This window comes from Protopterus annectens, chromosome 6.part0, assembly GCF_019279795.1.
Source record: "Protopterus annectens isolate FY-2018-M chromosome 6.part0, PAN1.0, whole genome shotgun sequence".
Lineage (NCBI taxonomy): Eukaryota > Metazoa > Chordata > Ceratodontiformes > Protopteridae > Protopterus > Protopterus annectens.
Window position 1 is genome coordinate 629,515,013 of NC_056737.1, and position 26,011 is coordinate 629,541,023.

Consider the following 26,011-nt stretch of genomic DNA (forward strand, 5'->3'; position numbering starts at 1 on the left):
TAGACTGGACACTAATATTCTCCAGAGTGCTTAGGAACGTCGAGTGTGAGTCTTGGGGCATAGTTGAGGACCTATAGCAGGCTACGACCTGAACTGCTGTCTTACCCAATGGTAGCTGTACCTGAAGTATCTCTGATGCGTTATGTTGGGCTACAAGTCTGGAGGTGTGCGCATCCTTTATGAATATGGAAACACCACTGTCTTTAGAGCTTCGGTCCAACTTCTGAGGCTGAAAGGTGTGGAATGAGTCATAGCCTGGTAGTGCAGGGGTGCTTTCTGCTGCTTTAAGCCAGGTCTCTGTTACAGTACAAATGTTGATGTTCTCCATTTTAATGAGTGCTTCAAGCGAGTGCATTTTGAGATTTAAACTTCTAGCGTTGAACAGCATGACCCTCAGATCGCATTTGTTTGTAGCTGTTACGGTGGTAATTTGGTCTTTGGAACAACACCTAAAAAAGGCACTATAGGGGTGGCAAGAGCCTTGGCCAGTATTCGGAAGCCCAGGATTGGCAGATGCAGACCATCTCTGGCAAAGCATCGAGGTCTGTCAATCATGTTATACCAGGCAGACAGATACTGGATCCCCCTAGAATGACACCAGAAACTTAGCCAATTGTTGAAATCTGTCATTTTTTGCTTGTACTGTGGTATAATTCTGGGTGATGGTAGGATGCTGCTCAGGGCTAGGGTCATACTCTCCTAGGCTACATAATCCGAGAGCTCCTCCATGTCTCTTTTCATGTAGTCTAGGGAGGTATGTCTCAAGTCATTCACACTCACATGTACAATGACAGAGTCATATTTGTACCTGTTGTTGAGGGACCTGAGTGAGTGCGTTATGTGGCGGATCCTGGCACCTGACAGGCAGCTGACTGTTACTTTCTTCTTATTCAACCTAGTGAGTGGGACATCAGTGTGCCTCACCATCGAGCCACGTATGACTAGTGTGTTGGGCATGCTGTTTTACCTTAGGGGCTTTGGTTGAGTGGCACACTGTTTAGGAGAGTTAAGTGCCTCGTGACTAGTGTTGTGCTGGTCGAGTGCATTTCTGCCTTGGAGGTCTTTGCTGTTTGGGTAGTTTTTATTGACAGGCTCCATGAAGGTGAGTGTGTGGTTTGTGTTTTTATGTGAAGGCAGTGCTGGTATGTGTTCTGAAGGGCTATATCTTCCATGTGGTGTGGTGCAAGTATTGACATTCTCCCCTTGACCAGCTATTCCAGTCTTGGCTGGAGTGTGTGGCTTCCAATTTGGATATATAAGTGCATCTCTCGCAAGTCTGAGTGTTGGAAGGCAAGAGGAGAGGGTTGTCCGTATACATCAGGAAGTTGCTACATTGCCTCAGGATGCCCAAGTTCACCAGGTTAATAGGACAAAGCACAAGGAACTGACCTTTAGACTTGCTAGGAGGGGTGGGCATTAATAAGTACTGGAGCAGTTTCCTTGTAGAACATTTAGTGCTGGTAGCACTTTTGTGTGCTACAATAATTGCTACTAGAAGTCTGGTAAAGTGCTAGACTAATAAGCTAGTAAAAGTGCAGGAGAGGAGAGAACTAGGAGATCTAAGGGAAAAATTGAAGAGCAGACTTTGGCACCACTCAGAAGCTTACAAACAGTCCTGGATACAGCAAATCTGTATCTGGACTAGACTAGTTACAGGAAGGGCAGGAAACAAGTGCAAATGTGGGTTTTTAAACCAAGAAAGTTGAAAGAAATGGAAGAACTGCCCAAACGGCCAATAAACTGCAATTTCTGGGCCAGAAACCACTCTTCTTGTGGTAGGTAGGCTACCTAGTGCTTTCCAGTCCCACTGACAAGCTAAAAGGCTTCCCTCCAACACAGAAAGGCTTGGGGGGCTCAGAAGCTTACAAGCAGATCTGGATACAGCAAATCTGTATCTGGACTAGACTAGTTACAGGAAAGACAGGAAACAAGCACAAATGGGGGCTTTTAATCCAGAAAGTTGAAGGAGATGGAAAAACTGCCCAAACAGTGAATGGACCACAAGTAACCTTAAAATGTTTGTAAGCCAAGGATTATAGTATTCTTAGCACATTCTTCTTCAGTAATACAGCATTTTACTAAAGCTGTACAAAATAATTTGAGCTGGTGGGGAGGAGCAAGTCTTTACTCCAATTTACTTAAAATAACAACCTCAGGGAAGGTTAAACAAATTCACAGTAGTAGTCTGTTGCTAGAGATCGACTCAACCAATTAAGAACATAACAAAACCACCCTGTCTCAGTACATCAGTACTGTACTGCTCACTGTTTTACTGCAAAAAAAAAAAAGCAGTTCTGGTGCACTACACAATCATAAGAGGGAATGGACACATTATTATAATGGGTAGAGACAAGGTGTACAAAAGACGACAAAATCATGCTGGTCAATTTGTTTTATCATAACCTGTTGAGGATTGACCAATTTAATTACAGCCTGTTGCGGATTGATCAACTGTATGGCAGCCTGGGGGTTATCACACCTCTTGGTATAATATATCACAACCAACAAAAAATCAGTTCATTTTCACTGCAATGATCACTAATGGACCCATTATAACACTATAGGTTATTTTTTTTACCTACACATAAGGAAACACCTTATAAAAGGCATACATCCTAGAATATGCAGCACTCGTTAGTCTTCATGGCTCAATAGCCAGAAATAAGCCGATAATGCCCTAACTAAATGCATTAAATGTGATGCAGGAAAATGCTGACAAAATAAAATTAGAAATATTTCCAAGCACAACATTCACCATTTCAAAATATGAGATATGCAACTATTTTGTTAGTATACATTTACACACCTAATAAGTAGGAAAAAAATTCTTAACATTCGTTAAGCGAATTAATAAGACAAAGACCTACAATTCCATCCATTCCAAATGAAGCCTTAATGTATTAATACTACATATTGCAGTAATGCTATTAAAACATTAAAATCCCTGATATGTGCCAAGCAACAAAGCCCTCAAAACAAACCAAATAATGTGGGTTTATCTGGAGACCAGGTAGTGTAGCCACAGTGAAAGGTCCGACAGCAACTGCTACCTCCAAAGCAGCACATGCTGCAGAGCTGAGAACTCGAGTATGTACAGGTAAGCACACATTTAAAATCCATCTCTGCAGGCAGCAGGATGTCTGCAACCAGGAAGAAGTCTGGGTACTAGGGACTAAAATTACCCTAAGAGCTTGGAAGGTCTACTGCTGGCCAGTCCTTACCTCTTACTATGCAGCATACCAAGATGGAGCAATAAATGGCCGATAGATCATCAGGGTTTAACTAAATGATAAGAGCAAAAGATCTCTAATAACAAAGGCTCACCAAGCTAGGACAGCATATACCTACATTCAATTTTAAGTAAAGTGAATATGAACATATGAACACAAAATATCACAACTGTTTACCTGCAAAAGTATTTTGCAGAAGTTAATTAAAATGTTTGACTTCAGCAATAAAAACTACTCAAGTGTAATCATAGGTTTAGATGTCAAGCCTGCAACCTTAGTGGCTTCCTAAAAGCACAAGTGCAGTTTTCCTGTACTAATACTTTACTTACCCACAGATATGTAATTTTTTAAGACTGTCAAACCTAGCAGATCATGCAAAAGCCAGCTCAAGGATACCTGGTGATAGTGAAGCTGTTTTACCTTCTGTTTCCTGCCAATTGTCACTGTCTGCTGTTAGTCCCTAATGCAAGATCCTCTCTTAACAGTGTTTAAAATGTCCTTGACAAGTTTTAGTTAAGCAACTCTAGGTGCTGTAAAGATCAGGTCCTGCTCTAGGAACCTCTTTACAAGTTTTCTGACTTAGGAGAATAATCACACCACTCAATGCATTACAACCTTGCTATGCACCTCTCTGACATTAGAGGTGCATAACAACATTTGTTATTTTTGGGTTAAACTTGTGCTAGAGTGGCCACCAGAGAACATCAGACACACTAAAATAACTTTGAAAGCTTAAAGTACTTCTCACTGCCATACAACAAAAGCAGATTATAGTGCTTATTAGATTTTAAAGCAGTCAATTAGTAACAATTACACAACTTCTGACTGCTCTAATTGTTTCACTGCTTTCATAGCTGTAAAAACATCTTGCTGTCCTACTGCTTTTCTGTAACACACAGAATGATGACAAAGTCGTCCCAGTCAAAGTAATTAGATGTTCTTAAAACTGCTTTGTTCTCGAGGTGAATTTATTGATCCATATCTCCCGGCACAGAAATACGTTGTAATTGGAGACCCAATCAGAATCTCTACATTTATCTCTCTGTCATACTTAAAAGATTAACTTTCTGTATTTACCCAAAGAATCCAATTACTGTCTTGTCATACTTTTTACCAATAGTGTAATGAATGTTTTTTTTTCTTCATTATGTAGCCAGGTAGTGACTGAAAAGAAGAACCCATGTAGTCCAATTCACTTGTACCTACAGATAAATAAAACAAAACTATGGTTTACTATACTATACCCCCCCATATATTCAAAAATATTTATACTCAGCCTGGACATTATATTCTTTCAATAAAATAGCTTTTCCCCATTTTGAGGTACCTTCCTATTTATACAGCTGTTTTCTCCACTAACAGCAAATTTGTCTTCTCTTTCTTCTCATCACTTACCTTTTCTGATTTTTTAGATTACTACTTCATCCATTTAAATAAATTACATATTTTCTATATACCACTGATATCAGGCAAGCAAACTCATTTCTTAATATTCTGTGCTCCTCTTATCACTCTGGCTTGCTCCTTTCACATTACTCCATACTCCAAACTTTCATTCTCGTCTTGTGCAATCTTCTACTTTTATTAGGTACTTTAAACTGTCCAAGTGACACACATTTCACCTTGTAGCCCTGGTCACTGTTGAAAATGTTTGAGAAGGACCAGCTGACCTACCATACTGATGTTTACAAATCTGATAAATTAATAAAAAAATTCCCACCAAGTTATGATTACAGCATTATTACAATGCTATCATTTTTCCATCCTTTGCTCCCTGCTGTTGAAGATACTATTGAAGATACTAGGTCCAGCAAAACAAAACCGAGCAGGACAATGAAATTTTAGCTAGGTCACAAAACTGAACCACAGACTACAGTCAAGAAAATGTCACAAAACAGGACAGAGTAAGCAGTAGCCTAACCTACTCTCAAAAAAATGAAAGTCAGACCTGTCAAGAAAGATGAATGCAAAATTTTGCAAACACACAAATACAAAGATTCTAACAGGAATGAAACAAATAAACCACAAACACAATGACACAAATATCACCCATGCCATGGAAACAAACTAAATCACAGGTCCATACTCTGAAGATCAAAAGTCAAGTATCACCTACACCTATCACTGTCCAACATGCTGCATGCAAAGCAAGACTGTCTGATTACGTGTACAGACTAACACAAGCATCACGGCAGAGTTATAAGAAGACAAATGTCGATTTTTATGGAAGTAGTGAAACTAGCAGAACAGTACAACATTCAAGCTGCTCTGAAAAAAGGATGAAACAAACAGGGTCTTTACTGACCAATGAATAACAAAACCTTGATTACAAAATAACATCTAACACTCTTAAATGGAGTAATCATTTTAAACTGGCTTGGCTTCCAGAGTTTGAAAGCCAGTAATAAAACTGACCATCAGTTCAAAAACTGATCTGACCCATCCTGACTCTGATTACAGTTTCCTGCACATGTGAAAGCAGAACAAAATGCAAAGCTGAATATTCCTGACATGCTCAGTAGCATCAACAAAAGTATGCACCAACAAGTTTGGACTATACTCTTATGAGTTAAAATTCTGTAAATGCGGAAATGCAGGCGCAGCTAAAGGACTTGGAGGTGGTTAATGCTTAACATAAAATAATGAGATCCACAATGAAGAGATGGGTGACTATGAAGAAAAACTACTGTCCATCCATAACTTCTAATCATTTAATGCTTATTTGGGGGCTTGCCCTCAAGCCTGTTTAAAAAAAATGAGCACAACAGATCACATTCTCCCGCCCCCTAGTTAAAATACAAGGCCTGCACAATGACTGTGCAGCAGAAAATCTCCCTTATTTACTCCTGGGAAGGAACAGCAAACGGTCAACAAAACTGACAAGTTAGACCAAAGGACAACAATAATGATGGTACAATTTGCAGTAGTAACATGGCCACACTTTAGGGTTTATACAGCCATATTCTCACAAAATAACCAACAGCTGAATCTCCATGCAAGTATAGACAAAATGCAAAAGACATGAGACCTAGGCAACTGGGATTCAGTTAGTGAACTTGTTATGGTGGAGCCAGTCAAGGAGGGGTATGAGTGAAGGGGCAATGGTAGTCGGAAGGGTTCACAAGCACTCTGGGACACACAGGACAGTGTGCACTCCAAGGTGGAGAGTGGAGAGATAACTGCTTGTACTGCAAGGAGAGCAGTAAGGCCCATTGGAGGGAACACAGCTTGTGGAAGTGAAGGGACATTCTCAGCAGATGGCCCATTGCGTGCCTCAATCCCCCCCCCCCCAGGGCATAGTTAGGTGTGTGCAAGTTGGGGCTAGGGAGAAAACAAGAAAACACAACCTATCAACCTATCCCTATAATGAAGGCACCTCCCAGTCTATCCTCACTGAGAACAAATGGGCTCACTAGCTGGAAGTAAGGCTGAAGAGGGATGTAACAAAGTGCCACTAAAAAAAACTGAAGTCCAGCACCCTTTACTTAAGTAACATCAGAGGAAAAATGACCAATACAGACAGGGAAGGGGATGTTAAAAAGGTGCTGCCTTACAAGGCAATATTGGTATTTTTTCAGTACAATGCTTGTGTTAGCCAGTGACATGTTCAACAAGTATTGAAACACCAAACTTTCCGAACCTAGTAGTACTCCTTTAAATTATATTCACATTTTTGCTCCAAGTTGAATATCTTGACATGTTGCTGTTACAGCTTTAGCTTAAGAGCAAGAGAGATTAAAACACATGGGAATAATAAAATTAGCTAGTATATTTTTCATTCAGCACAAAAAAATGATGGAAAAAGAGAAAAAAAGCAAGACAGGAGGAGTCTGCAAAAGATCTTTTTAAGGCTACTATTTAGGAAAGCTCACCTGCCCATCAATGGTTTGAAGACCATACTGCTCACAGACAGAAATCAGCTCTTTCCTGCTCAACTGTCCTTCTCTTGTAATCCTCAGATCTTCACAAACTGTCTGAAGCTTCTCTTCAATCCAGTCCTGGGACAGTGAGAACACACCCTGTGGAGTGTTTAAGTCATCTGGATTCCAGAACCCCAGCTGACCTGTTAAAGAAAATAATCCTATTTTTAGGGTGGAAATTACAAGTAACAGCAAATCATTAATGTCAGTGCACCTTACTGTGATACAACAGCCAAATAATCAATAAAACATTTAGATTTAAATATTCAAAAAGTGAGCATTCACTAATGGATGCTCATGGAAAATTAGCCATGTTACGTACTGTTTAAATTGCAATTTATACTATAAGAAATAAAGCTTACTTGAGCTCTGATGGTGCACATAACTAGTAAAGTATAAAACAGCATGTTTTGTAAGCACACAAACATTACAGAATCATCATTAGATTTTCTGGGTCCCTATTACCAGATCGAAAGACCGTAATCACGAATACAAAAAGAGCGACACGTATTGCGTGAAAGATGGAAACACCGAACGTCCAAAATAGCGAAAATTTAAATGTCAAAGTGTAATGGTTGGCCCATCTGCGGTATAGCTCCGTAAGGTAAGTGTGGGATAGATAGGACTTTAGGGTTAGGATGTGGGTTAAGGCAAGTGAATGGATAGGTAATGTATGCAAGATTTAGTGTAGTGTTAGAAGTAGGGTTTTATTTAACTGTATGCATGTGTATTATTTATTTTGTTTGGGTGTATGTTTGTAGGGGATGTGTGCGGTAGTTATGGACCTTAGGGTTAGGGAGGGGTTAAGGATAGTGCATAGACAGTTGTGTACGTGGGGTTTAGTGTAGTGTTGGAAGTAGGGTTTTGTTAAATGTATGTATGTGTATTATTTATTTTTTTGGGTGTATGTCTGTAGAGTATGTGTGCAGCAGTTACAGACCTTAGGGTTAGGGAGGTGTTAAGGATAGTGCATAGCTAGTTGTGTATGTGGGGTTTAGTGTAGGGTTAGAAGTAGGGTTTTGGTGCTTTACTTTAGGTTAGAATTAGGTTTAGTTAGTGTATGTATGTGGTTTATTTTGTTTGAGTAGGTAGTATGTAGCGGGTGGTGGGGCTGGCCGACTATGACAGTTCATTATTTTATTTTTCGCTGTTTAGTGCGTTCGGGATTTTCGTGGTTCACATTATAGATGTCGACATTTAGGTATTCGCGTAAAGGGTTTTTCTATTTGGTAATATAGACCCTATATTCTAATGATATCACTGGACCTTCTAAAGCAAATAACTGTCACCACCTAATCACTAGATACTAGAGCAAAGTGAGGAGGCAGGTTGCTGGTGAAGTCCTGAATTAGCAAATTGGAGGGCCTCAAGATTTTTCCCTTCAAGCAGACGGGTCACTTGAATTTGGAGTCATAGATAACCTTTGTAGAACACTTTAAAGAGTTTACAAGAATTTTGAAAACTTCCACAGATGCATTTAAAAAAATCATATAGATAGTGGTTATTTGAGGAACCAGATCTGTACCTCAAGCAATTAAAGATAAAAGTATCAACATGGGCTAGAGCTGAGATCATAAGTGCCTGGGTCAGATGAAGAATGTGAGATGTGATGGGAAGCATGGCTAATGTTAATAGAAGCATTAGAATTACAAGTGTCCCATTACTCACTCTTACTAGCCCCCCCCCCCCAAATGAAGGGGTAGGAGACAAAAAAAGTGCCTTTCTAATTCAGTCAATAAAACTGGATGAATTTTCTTCACCACTTGAAGCACAGCACAATGCTTTACACTGTAAAATATACTACAAAAATAGGGGCGTCGAACAAAAAATAATTACAAATCAATAATTACTTATAAGAAAATGTAACTTTTATTTATATTTTAAGTATCTGTTTGATGTATAGTGATTTTTTTTCAGTTGCTTTTGTCCGTTGAATCATTTACATCATCCAAGGACTTCAAATAGGAAAAAAATCTAGATGAAGCAATTCCTGCTGAATTCCAACTTCAGCAGGTAAAATTAATCTTGCCAAGAAAATTCAAAAAGGAATTTGCCACCTCAGAATGCCTATTGCTTGATGTTATTCTTACAGGAATTAGCCCACAGCTCAAGCCCACAGTACCTCTTAATAGCTGACCTTAATCAGACCACTAAATTTCTCCTCCCTGTGGGATTAGCAGAGTACAAGAGGAAGGAGCATTCTGAGGGGCAACAGAAAGTGACGCCCCAAAATAGATTTTTGTCTGAGGAACATAACAGTTTCACAATGTGACAATTCACAGAGGCACCCCACAATTTATAGAGGGAAATATCCACTATCTAGCCCCTGCAAGGGGCTTTAAAATGTTAACGGTAACCCCCTAACCAAAGTTCTGATGGAGTGACTAGGCCTAGAAAGTCTTAATGTGCAAATCAAACACTAAAACAAGGATTCTGCAGTCATTTACTGTATGGCTTAGACAATAACGGATACTCTGAACTGTTTCATGGGTTTTACACACACTACAATTTGACTGTAAATGAAAGATTAATCTTATAAAACTCTGTTGTAGATATGTTGTACCTTTCAGAAGCATTTCCAAGATCTGTGTTTGCATTTTGAAGGTGCAGCCAGAATGTTAACATCTATGTACATGATACAGTACAGTTGTGTACACTTACCATAAATGTAGATGTTCGAGTGTCTTCACTGTTGCAGTCATCACTGTAGGGTTTTTCCTGCTGGCAGGCAGTCCTCGGTCGGCCAGAATCCCAAAGTCTGGGTCTGGCGTCGGCTGTGCAGTCATGCTCCCTGACGTCAGAGCGCTAGGAGTACAAAGTTGCCACCCAACGCCATGTTCTCCAGTTTTTCTTGCCCCAGATGTCAGGTGCCCAAAAGTGAAGGCTAATAGTAAAACAAAAAAGTAACATACAACAAACCCCATACCCTGTAGCAAATACACCTCAGAAGAAGGGTGAAATAGGAAACCACACTAATGAAAGTATAAGAGGGGGCAGGAGGGAGGGTAACCTAGACTGCAACAGTGAAGACACTCGAACATCTACATTTATGGTAAGTGTACACAACTGAACTATGTTCATTGTGTTTCACTGTTGCAGTCATCACTGTAGGGTTGAATCCCAAAGCTGAGATAAAGGGTGGTGGTTATAGAGTAGAAGGGGCGGCTAGAAGGCCCTGCAAGACTGCAGAAGCAATGCCTGCCCTAGACTTAGAGTAAAGAGGGAGATTATAGTGCTTAGAGAAAGTATGCACTGAACTCCAAGTTGCAGCTTCCAAGATATCCTTGGTAGGTACTCCTCTGAGAAAGGCAGCTGAAGTAGCAGCAGCTCTGGTAGAGCGAGTCCTAATTTTTCCTGGGATTTGCTTTCCATGATGAGAGTAACAAAATCTGATTCCATGAGCAATCCATTTAGAAATGGTCTGTTTTGAAATAGCTTTGCCTTGGGAATTTGTTGCATAAGAAAAGAACAGTTTTGTACCTACCATAAATGTAGATGTCCGATAGGTATGCATATGCAGTCATCACATATGGGTTTGTCCTGCCTCAGGCAGCCCTTCGGTCGGCCGGATTTCAAAGTCTGGGTCCGGCGTCGGCTGACGTCGCCCCTTCCCCGACGTCAGAGCGCCTGGGGTATAAAAGTGTCAGCCAACGCCATCTTCCTCAGTGTTTCTTGCCCCAGATGCCAGGTGCCCTCAAAGGAAGGCTAAATTTGGATAAATGCAATAATTCCAAACATGCATAGCAATATATATATATATATATATATATATATATATATATATATATACACAACAAATACACCATAATAGATAACCCCAGCTAGCTATGAGAGGGAAAGGTACCCAATAAATCCCAAAGAGGGGAAGGAGGGAGGGTAAACCTGACTGCAGATGCATACCTATCGGACATCTACATTTATGGTAGGTACAAAACTGTACTATGTCCTTCAAGGATGCATCTGCAGTCATCACATATGGACAGAATACCATAGCCAATCTGGGGGTGGAGGATCTAAGTAAAGGATGGTGTAGCTAAAATGCCCTGCAGGACTGCCGTAGCAAAGCCTGCTCTGGATCTGGAATATAAAGGTAAATTGTAATGCTTGGAAAATGTATGCACGGAGCTCCATGTAGCAGCTTCTAAAATGTCCTTGGTAGCCACCCCTCTTAAGAAGGCTGTGGAGGTGGCTGTGGCTCTGGTGGAATGAGGTCTAATGTTAGCTGGCACAGCTTTTCCATGCAAGGAATAACAGAAACAAATGCAATTCCCTATCTATTTTGAAATGGTCTGTTTGGAAATTGCTTTTCCTTGTGCACCAGCAGCATATGCTACCAACAGCTAGTCAGTTTTTCTGTAGCTTTTGGTTCTGTCCAAGTAGTAGCGCAACTGTCTGTGTATGTCCAGAGTGTGCAGACGTTTCTCCCCTTTGTTTTGTGGATTTGGAAAGAAGGTAGGCAGGTGAATAGCTTGGTTTAATGAGACCCTGGATACCACCTTTGCATAAATGAAGGATTGGTTCTCAATGACGCTCTGTCCTGATGAAAAATAAGAAATGGCTGTACTGCCATGAGGGCCTGTAACTCAGATACTCTTCTTGCTGAGGTTATGGCCAGAAGGAAGGCGGTCTTCCAAGACAGGAACTGTAGTTCTGCAGATGCTGCTGGTTCAAAGGGAGGCAGAGTTAGTTTTTCCAACACGAAGTTAAGGTCCCAAGTAGGCACTGGAGGTTTCCTTGGAGGATTGATGTTTTTAATTCCTCTTAGAAACTGTCTTAGGAGAGGATGAGAAAAGACAGGTGGATCAGTATTGTACTCTGCTGAAATTGCTGAAGCATGAATTTTAATGGAAGAGTAAGACGGTCCATTGTGGAGCATTTCTGCCAAGTATTCCAGGATATGTGGCATGTTCATCACTGTCGCATCTAGGCCCTTTGTGGTGTTCCAAATGTGAAATCTTTTCCATTTTGCTGAATATGCCTTTCTTGTGGAAGGCCTGCGAGCTTCCATGATGATATCCTTCACTCTCTTGGATAGCTTATCCTGAGGAGGAGTCAAGGTATTTTCCAGGCTGTTAGTCGCAAGGTTTTCAGGTTGGAATGCAGAGTTTTGTAATTGTGCTGTGTCAGGAGAAGTGGCCATTGAGGAAGAGGCCATGGTTCCGTGTGTGACATGCTCTTTAACAGTGGGTACCAGTGCTGTCTTGGCCAGTCCGGAGCTATCAGAATCACTTTTGGCTGCTCTGTCCTGATCTTCAGTAAGACCTTGGTCATTAATGGAAGAGGTGGAAATGCATAAACTGTTAGGGTTCTCCAGCTGAAAGATAGGGCGTCCACTTTCCATGCTTGTGGGTGGTATGTCCTTGAGCAGAATTTCTTCAGCTGATGATTGTGGGGGGAGGCAAAAAGATCTATGTCTGGCCTTCCCCATGATTGCGTTATCTGTAGGAAGATGTGTGGGTGCAACATTCATTCATGCGCATCCATGATATTTCTGCTTAAGCTGTCCGCCAGTATATTGTCTTTTCCTGGCACAAACTGGGATTGCAGGTCTATATTGAGCTTCAAGGAAAGATCCCATAGATTCATTGCCAGTCTGTAAAGAGGGTAGGAATGGGTGCCTCCTTGCTTGTTTATGTACCACATAACTGTGGTGTTGTCTGTCTTTATTAGCAGGTGGCCCTGATGCAGAAAGAGTTTGAAGGCCTCGATTTTATGTATCACTGCCAGCATTTCCTTTTGGTTTATGTGCATGCGTAGCTCCTTTTGTGACCATAGTCCTTGAATACATCTGCCCTCCATGTGTGCTCCCCAACCGTGGTCTGAAGCGTCCGTTGTAATAGTTTGGCTGGCTATTGGTTTGCTGAAGGGCAGACCCCTGTTTGATTGGCTTGCTTGAGCCCACCACAGAAATTCCTTTTGGAGACATGGAATGAGTGGGATCAAAGTTTCTAAGCTGTGGCTGTGCTGAGTCCATAAACTCCTTAGGTACCATTGTAGTTTCCTCATATGCAGCCTTGCTTGGGGAATGAGAAAAATGCAAGATGCCATGTAACCCAGGGCCTGCAGGATTTTCCTTGCAGTCAGCTGAGTTTGTCTTGTCAGATTCTTGAAGTAATCCGGTAGTTGTCTGTTTTTCCTCTGTGAAAAAAGCCATTTGGGTGGTTGTGTCTAAATCCACACCCAGAAAAGTTATTCTTTGGGATGGAACAAGTCTTGATTTGTGAAAGTTGACTGTATATCCCAATGCCTGCAGTAGGTGGATGGCATAATTCAAGTCCTTTACCAAAGTTTGTTGGCTGTCCGCTTGTATAAGGCAGTCGTCCAGATATGGGTATATTTGAATCCCCTGAAGTCTGCAATGTGCAATTACTGATGCCAGGCATTTTGTGAATACTCTGGGCGCAGTAGATAAGACAAAGGGCAATGCTGAGAATTGATAATGCTCTGAGCCTGCAAGAAATCTGAGGTGTCTTCTGCAACTTTGTCTGATAGGGACATGCAGGTATGCCTCCTTGAGGTCTAGAGTCACCAGCCAAGACCCCTTGCCCAGCATCGGAAGGAGTTGCTGTAGAGTCAGCATTTTGAATTTTGGCACAATGGGATAAGTATTCAGTGCGGACAAGTCGAGAATACGCCTCCATTGATTTTCTTTTCTTGGAACAAGGAAAAGTCTGGAATAAAATCCTTGGCCTTGTTCTGAAAGAGGAACCTTTTCTATAGCTTTCATTTGCATTAAGCTGGAGATTTGTTTCAAAGCCTCTGCCCTTTGATTTGGTGGCAGGTCTAGCATGCCTTTTCTTTTTGGCAATGTGTGAAAATGGAACATGTATCCTCTGTCTATTATTTGCAGTGTCCATTTGTCTCTTGTAATAGTGTGCCAATTGTCTGAGAATAAAGAAAGCTTTCCGCCCAAAGGTGCTTCTAATTGAGCCCTGGTTGGCGGAGTCAAAGCCAAGTCATTGAGTCTGTCCTTGTGCAGCAGTTGTAGGTCCTGCACTACCTCTCTGGTTGGGAGGCTGCCATTGACGCCCTCTGTAGGAGCCTCCAGCTTGCCCTCTACCTCTGGCACGCCTGTTCTTGCCTCTCTGAAATCTTTCTGTGTCCGGAAAGGACCAATTCTTGGCAGGCCAATTTCTGCTGAATCTTGGTGGTTGGACTTGTAGAAAATCTTTAACTGTTTGTACAGATTTTGCCTTTTCCTCAACCTTCTTTAAGACCTCCTGAGCAGTGGAGCCAAAAAACTTTTGCTTTTCCAGGGGAGCATCCAGAAGCTTAGCTTTAACATGGTCTGGCAGAGATTGTTCCTTCAGTCAAGCATGCCTACGTATGACTGCACCTGTCATAGCTGACCTACATGAAGCTTCCAATGCATCATAACCACATTGTAAGAAATGGTTACTAACCTGCTGGGAGTTATGTACCAGATCCTGTAGTGATTTGCAATCTAGGGGTTCAGGAGAAGACAGTTTCTTACGCAATTCATCTAACAAATACTCTTGGTACTGTATCATATGAAATTGACAATTTAATGCCCTCATAGAAAGAGTAGCAGAAGTATACACTTTTTTACCCCATCTCTCTAAAGCCCTGGACTCCCTTTCAGAAGGGAGTGGATTTTTAGAGGTGGCAGCCGCAACCCCTTTAGGGCCCTGGGAAATAGTTTCTGGATCAGCAGAGTGGGCCTTGTAAAGAAAATGATGCGAGTCCGGGACCCTGTAGTACCTATCGGGTTTGACAGGGGTCGGGGGAAGAGTGTCAGGGGTTATGCTAGACTCAGAGTACACATCATCAATGACATTCAAAACAGGAGGAATAGCCAAAGGTCTATGCTGAGGTAAATGCAGAAAAGTTCTTAATCTTTTCCTGGAATCAGAAAATTCCTGGCCCTGCCATTTGAAATGCTCTCTCATAGTGTGAAGGGTCTCACCAAAGGATAGCTCTTCAGGAGGGGAGGCCAAGGGGATGGATTCCTCTGCATCAGAATCCTCGTAGGCCGAAAAAGTCTCCTCCTGGTAGTCTGAGAGAGCAGAGCCATCAGAGGCCTCCTCTGAGGAGTGGTGATCAGAGGGCTCAACCCTGGGCCTTTTGTCTAGAGGAGGTTGAGAGCCCCTGTCCGGATGAGGTTGAGATCCCCTAATCAAAGAAATAAGGTCCTCTGCTAAAGTAAGAATCTGTGAACTTGTAGAGGGTCCCTGAGGAATAACCCTGGGAGGCATAGCTTTTGTATGTTTAGCAATTTTAGCCCTGGTGAATGCCTTTATGGACATGGATGCAGGAGGCCTAGCTGCACCACGTGCTGGAGTAGTTTTGTCTAGAGGAATGGTGTCGGAAGTTTCCAAAACACCAGTTTCTGAAGGAAATTCAATAACCGACTCAGCAGGGGCCTCCGGGGCCGAGGTTGTCGGTTGAGCGGTTTCGGGTGTCGTAAGTACCAAGGACTCGGTGTATGAAAAACTAGCCCCAAAAAATTCCTCTGCGAACTCCGCCTGACGTCTAAGAGTGCGTCGGCTGAAGGAAGCACAGGCTGAACAGGCCGAGACGTCGTGGTCTGGGCCTAGGCAGGGGAGGCAGTAAGAGTGGAAATCCTTATGAGGTATTTGTTTCCCACCAGTTAAACAATTATTAACTTTATCTGACATCGGCTGAGGCAAGAAAGAGTCCCCAATGGGGTACTTAGCTTTTGAAGTCTTCGGTAGCTGAAATACAGGAGCTGGCCGACTGGCACTTGCGAACTGCTTCTGCTTCGGGCACCACGCGGCAAGAAAGACTGAGGAAGATGGCGCCGGCTGAAGCTTTTATACCCCAGGCGCTCTGACGTCGGGGAAGGGGCGACCGTCAGCCGATGCCAGACCCAGACTTTGGAATCCGGCCGATCGAAGGGCTGCCTGAGGCAGGACAACCCATATGTGATGACTGCAGATGCATCCTTGAAGGACATCAAACAGTTGCTCTGTTTTCCTGATATCCTTGGTTCTGTCCAGGTAAAAACGAAGTTGTCTGTGTACATCCAAGGAATGCAAGATCCTTTCTCCCTTATTTTGTGGATTAGTGAAAAAAGTTGGCAGGTGAATAGTTTGATTTAAAGCCACTTTGGAAACCACTTTAGGCATGAAAGTAGGATTAGTCCTTAAAGACACCCTATCTTGGTGAAAAATAATATAAGGCTCCACAGCCATGAGTGCTTGTAACTCCGAGACTCTCCTGGCTGAAGTCAAAGCAGCAGGATAGCTGTTTTCCATGATAAATACTTAATATCAGATGTGGCAGTAGGCTCAAAAGGAGGCAGAGTGAGTTTTTCCAGAACATAGTTGAGGTCCCAGGCAGGTATGGGTTGTGTCCTAGGGGGCCTTAAATTCTTTGCTCCTCTGAGATATTGTTTCAGAAGTGGATGAGAAAAGATTGGAGGATCAGTATTGTAATGTGCAGAGATAGCCGAGGCATGTATTTTATGGAGGAGAAGGATAAACCCTTATGTAGCATGTCTGTCAGGTAAAATAAAATCAGTGGGATATTAGGAATGAGAGGATCCGAATCCTAAACATGCATCCAGGTGCAAAATCTCTTCCATTTACCTGCATAAGATTTTCTAGTTCTAGGCTGTCTGGCTTCTAAGATGAGCTCCCCGGCTCTCCAAAGAGACTAGGTCCCTTATGAAACAAAGAGATCGTGCTTGGAAAACCTGGACTAAAACTAAAATACCACATTTTCTTCAAAACTACAGGCAACTGAGGAACCTTGCAAAAAACATACAACTAATGACAAAAAGTTATACTATAGCTCTGCTCAGTTTAACAACAAATCCAATCCTCGAAAATTTTGGTCAACTCTCAACAACATCCTCTATCCTGGAAAGCCCTCTAATCCCTCCCCATACCCTAACTCTTCCTCTCAGGAAACAGTTATCCTCCTGAGTAGACACTTTATCTCTTCCATCCAAAATCTGGTAACCTCTAAGCCAAACACTACTTCGACAACCACCCCTCCAAGTCCCACTAACATAACCATTGTTTCATATTTGGTGAATAACTTTGTCAGGGAACATGTCAGCATGCTAAGTTGTAGCTAATTTTGAAGACGGTATTAGTACTTGCACAATATAAAAAGAAATGTATATGTATACTGTGCACACTTCCAGATATGACAGTTTGTTTGGGAGCATGGGTATGAAAATTTGGATTTTTTTCATATTTTGCTAAATAACTTTGTCAGGGAACATGTCAACAGGTTAAGTAATACCTCATTTTTTAAGACAGTGTTAGTAGTTACAGGATGGGAAAAGAACTCTGTATGCTTGCTGGTCAAATGTACAGCTATCACAATCTGTTTAGGCGTTCAGTTATGAGAATTATGATATTGTTTCATATTTGGTAAATAAGTTTGTCAGGGAACATAGCATGCTAAGTAGTAGTTCATTTTGAAGACACTATGAGTACTTGCAAGGTATAAAAAGAATTGTATCTGTATGCTGTACACATGTCTAGATATCACAGTTTAGCACCATAGTTATGAGAATTATGATAATTTTTCATATTTTGCTAAATAACTTTATCAGGGAACATGTCATCAGGGTAAGTAATACCTCATTTTGAAGGCAGTATTAGTCATTACATGATTTAAAAACTGTGTCTGTATGCTGGACAAATGTACAAATATATTTTGTTTAGGGCTTTGGTTATGGAAATTATGATTTATTTAATATGTTGGTAAATAACTGTGATAGAGAGCATGTAATTATGCCAAGTGATACCTCATTTTGAAGACAGTGTTAGTCCTTATCCCATGATAAAATAATGGTCTGTAGGCTGCACACATATGCAGATATGACACTTTGTTTCGGACTAAGGTTATGAAAATTATGATTTTTTTTCATATTTTGGTAAATAACTTTGCAAGGGAGCATGTCAATATGCTAAGTAATGCCTCATTTTGAAGACAGTATTAATAGTTACAACATGGTAAACTGTCTGTATGCTGTGCACACATACAGATATCAAAGTTTGTTTATGACTTAGTTTATGGAAATTATGATTTTTTTACATATTTTGGTTAATAACTTTGCAAGGGAACATGTCAATGTCCCAAGTAATACCTCATTTCGAAGACAGTATTACTCTTTACAACATGGTAAAAGAACTTTGTCTGTGTGTTTAGTCTTGTAGGATTATGAAAATTATACATTTGCAATAATTCTCATTATGCCCATATCTTTGCAGTGGATCATGGTGACGACACAAATGAGGCATCATTTTGAAGCTGACATTGAGCCACACAACTTGTACACTGATATGTAGTCTCTGTCTGTTACATGTGATTAGATGATATGCTTTGTTTATTTATCAATTATGAGAAATATAATATTAATCATATTTCTGTGAATATCTCCGTAACAAAGCGTCACACAGTAATGGTTAAGGTATCATTTTAAAGCTAACATTCATACAAACAAATCAATTACAAATTGTATGGGTCTACATGGTACATTCACCAAGATATTGTGATTTGTTGTACCAAAAAGGTAAAAAATATGCACAATATCAGCATTCCTTGGCAAATATTTAATAATGACTTAGATATGCACTATCAGCATTTACACTGCTGGAAAGGTCAGTGTCTGCTGAACAACTTTCGCATTTACATTTTTAGTTTAGCTCTTATGGTTAGAGAGTTACGAATATTTGTTTTCTGTATTGTATTACAAATGGATTTTCTGAAAATGAGCTCAGGCTGCACTGTTGTTCCTATGGTGGAAGTAAGCAGGCAGCATTTTCTGAGCTGCTCCGGAGGGAATGAGTTAAATGTAGTTATGATACAGCTGATACTTTTTATACAGCTGCTGCTTTTGGTTCTATGTAGAGGTGCTACTCTTGGCTTGGCCTCCAACCTTTGCCTGGTGATATTAAGGCAAAGGGGTTGGGAAGGTGGCCTAATGGTTAAGGTGTTTGCCTTCCAAACACAAGGTGAAGGGTTTGAATCTCACAAGGGATAACTGGCTAGGCTTAAAATGGCTTGCAAGGGCAGTTAGCTTAGTATTAACCTATGAACCTATGAACCTGTTTGGGAAGGGAAGGATTAATCATAGACCCTGAATTCGCCAGGCTGCTAGGCTGAGAGTTTTGACATGAGAGTGCAGAACCTGGCCCCGGTGTTGGGACAAAAGATCTGGAATCTGAGGTAAAATCCAAGGAGGCTCCTGGGATAGATTCATCAGTGTTGAGTACCAGAATTGACGAGGCCAATTTGGGGCCAGTAAAATCATCATCTTGGGCTTGTCCTGCTTGATCTTTAGTAACACCCGTGGAAGAAGAGGTAGTAGCGGAAAGGCATACCCCGAGAGGTTTCTCCAACTGAATGATAGTGCATCCACTTTCCATGCTAGCTTGTGGAATGTTCTTGTGCATAAAATCTGTAACTGGTGGTTGAGGGGGGATGCAAAAAGATCTATGTCCGGGCAGCCCCAGGCTTCTGTAATCATCTTGAATATTTGGGTGTCTAGCATCTACTCATGTGGGTTTGACAGGTTCCTGCTCAGGCTGTCTGCCAGAGTATTTTGTTTTCCTGGCAGGAACTGAGCTTGTAGATCCACTTTGCAAGCTAGAGCTGTGTTCCATAGAGTCATGGCTAGTATGCAAAGGGGGTAGGAGTGTGAACCCCCTTGCTTGTTTATGTACCACATAACTGTAGTGTTGTCTGTCCGTATCAGTAGTTGTCTTGGCTGTAGGAGATCCCTGAAAGCCAAGAGGGCATTCTGTACAGCTAACATCTCTTTTAAATTGATATGTAGGTGCTTCTGATCCTCAAACCTTGCAGACCTTTTCCCTGCAAATGGGCGCCCCATGCGTAATCCGAGGCATCCGTGGTTAACACTTGGCTGGCTGGAGGCACACTGAAGGCTTTCCCTTTGTTGTGAAGACATGCCATGGTCCACCGATGGAATTCCTTTTGTAGGCAAGGCAAGACAGCAATCTGAGTGTCTAGACTGTGGCAATGCTGGGACCATACACTTTTTGGGTACCATTGTATTTTTCTCATATGTAGTCTTGCATTTGGTATGACAAGGATGCCGGAGGCCACGTAACCCAAAGCCTGCAGTTATTGTCTTGCAGTTAGCTGAGTTATTTACGCCAAGGTTTTGAAAGTTGAAGCCAGCTGCTGTTGTTTTTCAGATGTCAGGAATGCCATCTGGGTTGTTGTGTCTAGAAGAGCACCCAGAAAAGTTATCTGTTGTGTGGGTGTCAAATTTGACTTTTTTATGTTCACAATGAATCCCAGGTACTTGAGTAGATTTTGAACAAATTCCAGGTGCTGGAGTAAGACATCCTTGCTGTCTGCTTGAATAAGGCAGTCGTCCAGATAAAGGTAAATCTGAATTCCCTTGAATCTGCAATAAGCTATACTGGTGCCAGGCACTTGGTGAAGACCCTGGGTGCAGTAGACAAGCCAAAGGGCAGTGCAGAGAATTGGTAATGTTTTGAGCCGGCCTTGAACCTGAGGTATTTTCTGCACTCCTGTCTGATAGGGATGTGTAGGTAAGCCTCTTTTAAATCCAATGTCACCATCCATGCATTTTTGGTCAACATTGGCAGGAGCTGTTGCAGAGTAAGCATCTTGAACTTTGGTATCTCCAGGAAAGTGTTTAAGACTGAGAGATCCAGGATGGGTCTCCATGAATTTTACTTTCTGGGAACTAGGAAGAGCCTGGAGTAAAAGCCTTGCCCCGTCTCTGATTGTGGAACCAGTTCTATGGCCCACATAGCCATGAGGGATCCCACCTGGTTTAATGCCTCTGCCCATTGGTGTTTTGGTAGGTCTGGCCATCCGTTTGGTCTTGGCAAGGTATGAAAGTGGAATTTGTAACCTCTTGAAACTACATCCAGAACCCACTTGTCTTGGGTTATGTAAGTCCAGTTTTGTTGAAAAAGAGAGAGTTTTCCTCCTAGAGGGGCTTCCAGGAGAGAAGTTCCTGGAGCCATGCAGGGGGAGTCATTGAGCCTGTTTTCTATAAGATTGAGGTCTGTCCTCTCCACCCCTGGGGGTGGAGGCACTCCACTGTCTCGGTCTGTAAGAGGTCTGTGCTTGGGGCCGCCCTCTGGAGCACCTATATCTACCCCTCTGAGGTCTGTCCGAGCTGGGAAAAAAACAATTTTTAGTTGGCCAATTTCTGCTAAATCTTGGGGGCTGAACTTGTAAGAAATCCTTTACCATTTGCATGGATTTTGCCTTATCCTCCATTTTCTTTATCACCTCTTCAGCCTTAGACCCAAACAAAACATTATGCTGAACAGGAGCATCCAGTAACTTTGCTTTCACTTGATCAGGTAAGTTTTGTTCCTTTAACCAAGCATGCCTTCTAATGACTGTGCCAGAGGCAGCCACCCTGCAAGAAGCCTCCAAGGCATCAAAACCACAGTGTAAACCATGCTTCCCCACTTGTTCAGTGGCATGCATCAAATTGTGTAATTCCTTATTATCTGCACATGCAGTAATGGAACCCAGTTTTTGTTTCATAACAGACAGTAGAAATTGCTGATATTTTAGCATATGAAATTGACAATTTAAAGCCCTAACAGATAAAGTAGCAGAAGTGTACACTTTTTTGCCCCATCTCTCCAAAGCTCTGGAATCCTTATCTGTCGGAATAGGGTTTTTAGCAGAAGCGGCCTTAACCCCCTTAGGACCCTGAGAAATGATTTCTGGATCAGCAGTAGAATTTTTGTAAATGAACTGGTGGGAGTCAGGGACCCTGTAATATCTGTCGGGCTTAGCAGGGGCTGGAGGAAAGGAGTCAGGAGTTAAATTAGCCTCAGAAAAGGCATCATCCACAATATCCAAAATAGGAGGAATAGCCAGGGGTCTATGTTGGGGAAGAAGAAGGAAATCCCTAAGCCTTCTCTTAGATTCCGAGTACTCCTGTCCTTCCCAGTGAAAATGTTCCCTCATGTCATGTAAAGTTTCCCCAAAAGAAAAATCCTCAGGGGGAGAAGCTGATGGAATGGATTCCTCAGCATCAGAATCCTCATAAGGAGGGAAAGTATATTCCTGTTCAGAGGAAGACACTGAAGAAATAGATGCCTGATCAGAGGATTCATAATCCAATTCTTGCCTTGGCCTTTTGTCTGGAGGGGGATGTGAACCCCTAATCATGGTTACTAAGTCCTCCGCCATTTTAAGTAACTGTTTTTGAGATTTGGGTCCCGGATCAGAAGAGGCCTGGGCTGGTGTCTTAGATTTAGAAGGAGTCTTTGCCTTTGTCTTTGTCTTTATCAGAAGCTGTGTAGGCCTGAAACCCCCCTCGGAAGCTGGTACCTGCACAGCGGCTCCGGAGCCATCCGAGGGAGCACTGTCCGAAGGTCCTGCAGCTGGAGTGCTCAAAGGCCTAGTTGGCTCCTCGTGGGAGTCCGTTTCGGCAATCGGTTCTGAAATGGCTGACGACAGGGGCTGCGAAAGTGCCTCACTGACGACGGATGAACCTGTAGCTGGCTCTGCTTGTAAAACGTGGTCTGATTTGGACCTCAGAGGCCTGTCCTTATCCTTGCGTCGTTTGTGAACTCCGGTAGTCGGAAGCATGTCCAATGACATTTTATAATTAAATCGCCTGCCAAAAGTAGTGAAATGCAAAATCGTACCTGCGCTTAATCGTACGTTGGTTAAATCTAGCACAAAACCGACAACTAGCTACGTCGTGGTCAGGGCCTAAACAAGGAATACAGTAAGAATGGAAATGCTTATGAGGTATTTGCTTCCCACAAGAAATGCAATTATTAACTTTTTTTGACATCGGACTGGAGCAAGAAAAAAGTTTCCCCAATGGGGTGCTTAGCTTTGAGAAGAAGAAGCAAGTCTTCAGACTGAAGCACGAAAAATATCAGGAGTCAGCCAACCGGCACTTGCGAACTGCTTTCACCGCACGGCAAGAAAGACTGGAGAACATGGCATCGGCCGGCAGCTTTGTACTCCTAGCGCTCTGACGTCAGGGAGCATGACTGCACAGCCGAAGCCGGACCCAGACTTTGGGATTCTGGCTGACCGAGGACTGCCTGCTGGCAGGAAGAACCCTACAGTGATGACTGCAACAGTAAAACACGATGAACATCTAGTCCGGTTACAAGTTGAAGTTACTTAACCTCATTTATGATGTGCTTCCATACAATAAAGTTGTTTGAACAAGAACCCATGATGCTCACTTGTTTAATCCTGACCTGGCGAGCGACATCTGTCATTTCCAACTAGCACAGAGTGTTAGGAGTAGTGTATAACAGAATAATGTGAAAGAAGCTGAAAAGTAAGGTGTACAAAACAGTGGTATGACTGGTACTTCTGTATGGTACAGTAACCCGAGAAGTAATGGCAGAGCAGTTGAAGAAGGTAGAAGTGATAGATATGAAATGCTTGAGATGAATGGTAGGATGCACACTGAGGGACAGATGAAGAAATGAGAACATAGCAGAAGCCAAAGTAGCTTCAATTGCAGAAAAGGTCAAACAGAACAGACCACAGTGGTTCGGGCACATGTGTAGAAAAGCAGAACATAATCTTTGAAGAAGATTTTGGACAGAGGAAGAAGGCAAGATGGAATAAGGGAATCCAACAAAGAGGTGGACTGATTGTGAGAGAACACCTGTGACAGTCGGGGATGAATGCCAAAGAAGGTAGGACAGTGGCACTGAATGGGAAAGATGGTGACAAGACACCCTAACCCCATGTAGAAAATGGGGAAAAGGGGGGTTTGATTAAGATGATTACATAGTTTTCTTATTCAGTTTTATATAATCTTAACATACAGACTTCTACTAATGCAGCAGCATCAAATTTATAAATGGATGGACTGATCAGGACAGCATGAAGCAGCTTTTGCACTACTTAAATTCAGTGGACATGGTAAAACAGACTTCCTCGACTGTTCAAATCTGAGGTGGGTCTTGTCACACAAGTACTCATCAAGCAAAAAAAAGCTCATGTGAATAACTACTTAGGGGCATAAGATTTTTTTGTCAGCAAACAATGTCAGGTACTATGGCTTCTCTGACTTTTGCTGAGTTGAGAAAAAAAGCCAGTGCATCTAGTTTTGTTCATCAGAGCTAAAAATCTCTCTCAGGAATACTCCCACAGGAAGTAATTCCAGGCGGCACAAATCATATCTTAACTGTGACTTTTGGGGGGGGGGGGCTTAAACCCAGGCCTCAATATAAAGAATTAAAGAATTAGAAACGCCCTGTTTGTCAGTTCAAGGATTCTTTCATCATTCTGAGGTCCCACAAATGAAAGGGTCATCAGGAGGGATGATTCACAAGATATTTCATCATCCTGACACACTTCAGGTTATGCATTATTGACTCTCCTTCCTTTCAATACAAGGACAGACAGAGGAAAAACTCCTCCTCTTGAAGTGTCTGCAACAGAATTTAAGATTTACTTGCGTAATGGAGGAGGAAGAGGAGGAAACACAGAATCTGCAATATGAAAAAACAGGTATATATTTCAGCATCAAGGAAACACAGCTGGCAGAAAATACTGATGGAACACTACACCTGACTACAAAGGTTACACTCTGTTCCTTGTCAGTTATACTTATCTGGCAATCTGGTAACCTATTTTATTGTACAAGTCCGTTTCTCCTCTATCAGTAGTCATCAACCTGAGGACAAATTCTTACAATCAAATGCTGGTGGAGTGACCACTGTAGGGCCAAAGAGTGCCCTCACTAGTAAGAAATACCCATCTGAACTTCCAATAGCAGCACTACTGCTTATGGGTAGACATCACCACAAGTGGGAAAAATTAAATGCATCACACATCATAACATCCAAAATCCCTCAGTTTGGTAAACTGCACACTGCAAGTTTGTCCTGTTATCCACTGACAAGGTAATGCCAGAGTAAGCAGGTGGGAGAGTTTTGTTGCTGGAAACCTGTGATAAAATGGAAAAAGTACAGTTTTGTACCTACCATAAATGTAGATGTCCGAACTGGATAGCATCTGCAGTCATAACAAATGGGTTGTCCTGTCGTCAGGCAGCCCTTCGGTCGGCCGGATTCCAAAGTCTGGGTCCGGCTCGCTGATGTCGCACTTCACCCGACGTCATCTCTGCTGGTCTTCGGGTATAAAGGCATCAGCCGGCGCCATTTTCCTCAGTGTTTCTTGCCCCAGATGCCAGTTGCCCTCTTGGAAGGCTAAATTTTGGATAAATGCCAATGTTTCCAAAAGGATAGAAGGCAAACACAAAAAATAAGCATGTATGTACATATATACAAACAAATACACCATAAGAGACTCCCCAGCTAGCTATTAGGAGGGTAAATACCCTAGGAGTACCACAGAGGGGAAGGAGGGAGGGTAATCCTGACTGCAGATGCTATCCAGTTCGGACATCTACATTTATGGTAGGTACAAAACTGTACTATGTCCTTCATGGATGCATCTGCAGTCATAACAAATGGGTAGAATACCATAGCCAACTAGGGGAGGAGGAAGAAAAAATTATGGTGTGGCTAGGATCCCTTGCAGTACAGCAGTGGCAAACCCTGCTCGGGATCTAGAATACAGAGGTAAATTATAATGCTTGGCAAATGTATGCACGGAGGTCCAAGTAGCCGCCTCAATAATGTCCTTGGTTGCCACTCCTCGTAAGAAAGCTGTGGTAGTGGCTGTAGCCCTTGTAGAATGAGGCCTTATGTTCTGTGGAATTGGTTTTCCATGGTAGGAGTAACAGAATCGTATGCAATTTCCTATCCATTTGGAGATTGTCTGTTTGGAAATTGCTTTTCCTTCCCTTCCTGTTGCATAGGCTACAAAAAGCTGGTCAGTCTTTCTGCTACTTTTGGTTCTGTCCAGGTAGTAGCGTAGCTGTCTATGTACATCCAAGGT

The 26,011-nt window shown here is 42.1% G+C and overlaps 1 protein-coding gene across 1 annotated transcript in view; it reads right to left on the bottom strand.

The window, feature by feature from the left end:
• The window catches only part of NIN (ninein), a gene marked incomplete in the record, with an annotated part of 1,258,852 nt that overhangs the window by 690,733 nt on the left and 542,108 nt on the right, over positions 1 to 26,011 (bottom strand). Inside the window, 1 exon segment of the mRNA XM_044074306.1 lies at positions 7,103 to 7,293. Coding sequence (XP_043930241.1) covers positions 7,103 to 7,293 — 191 coding nt within the window.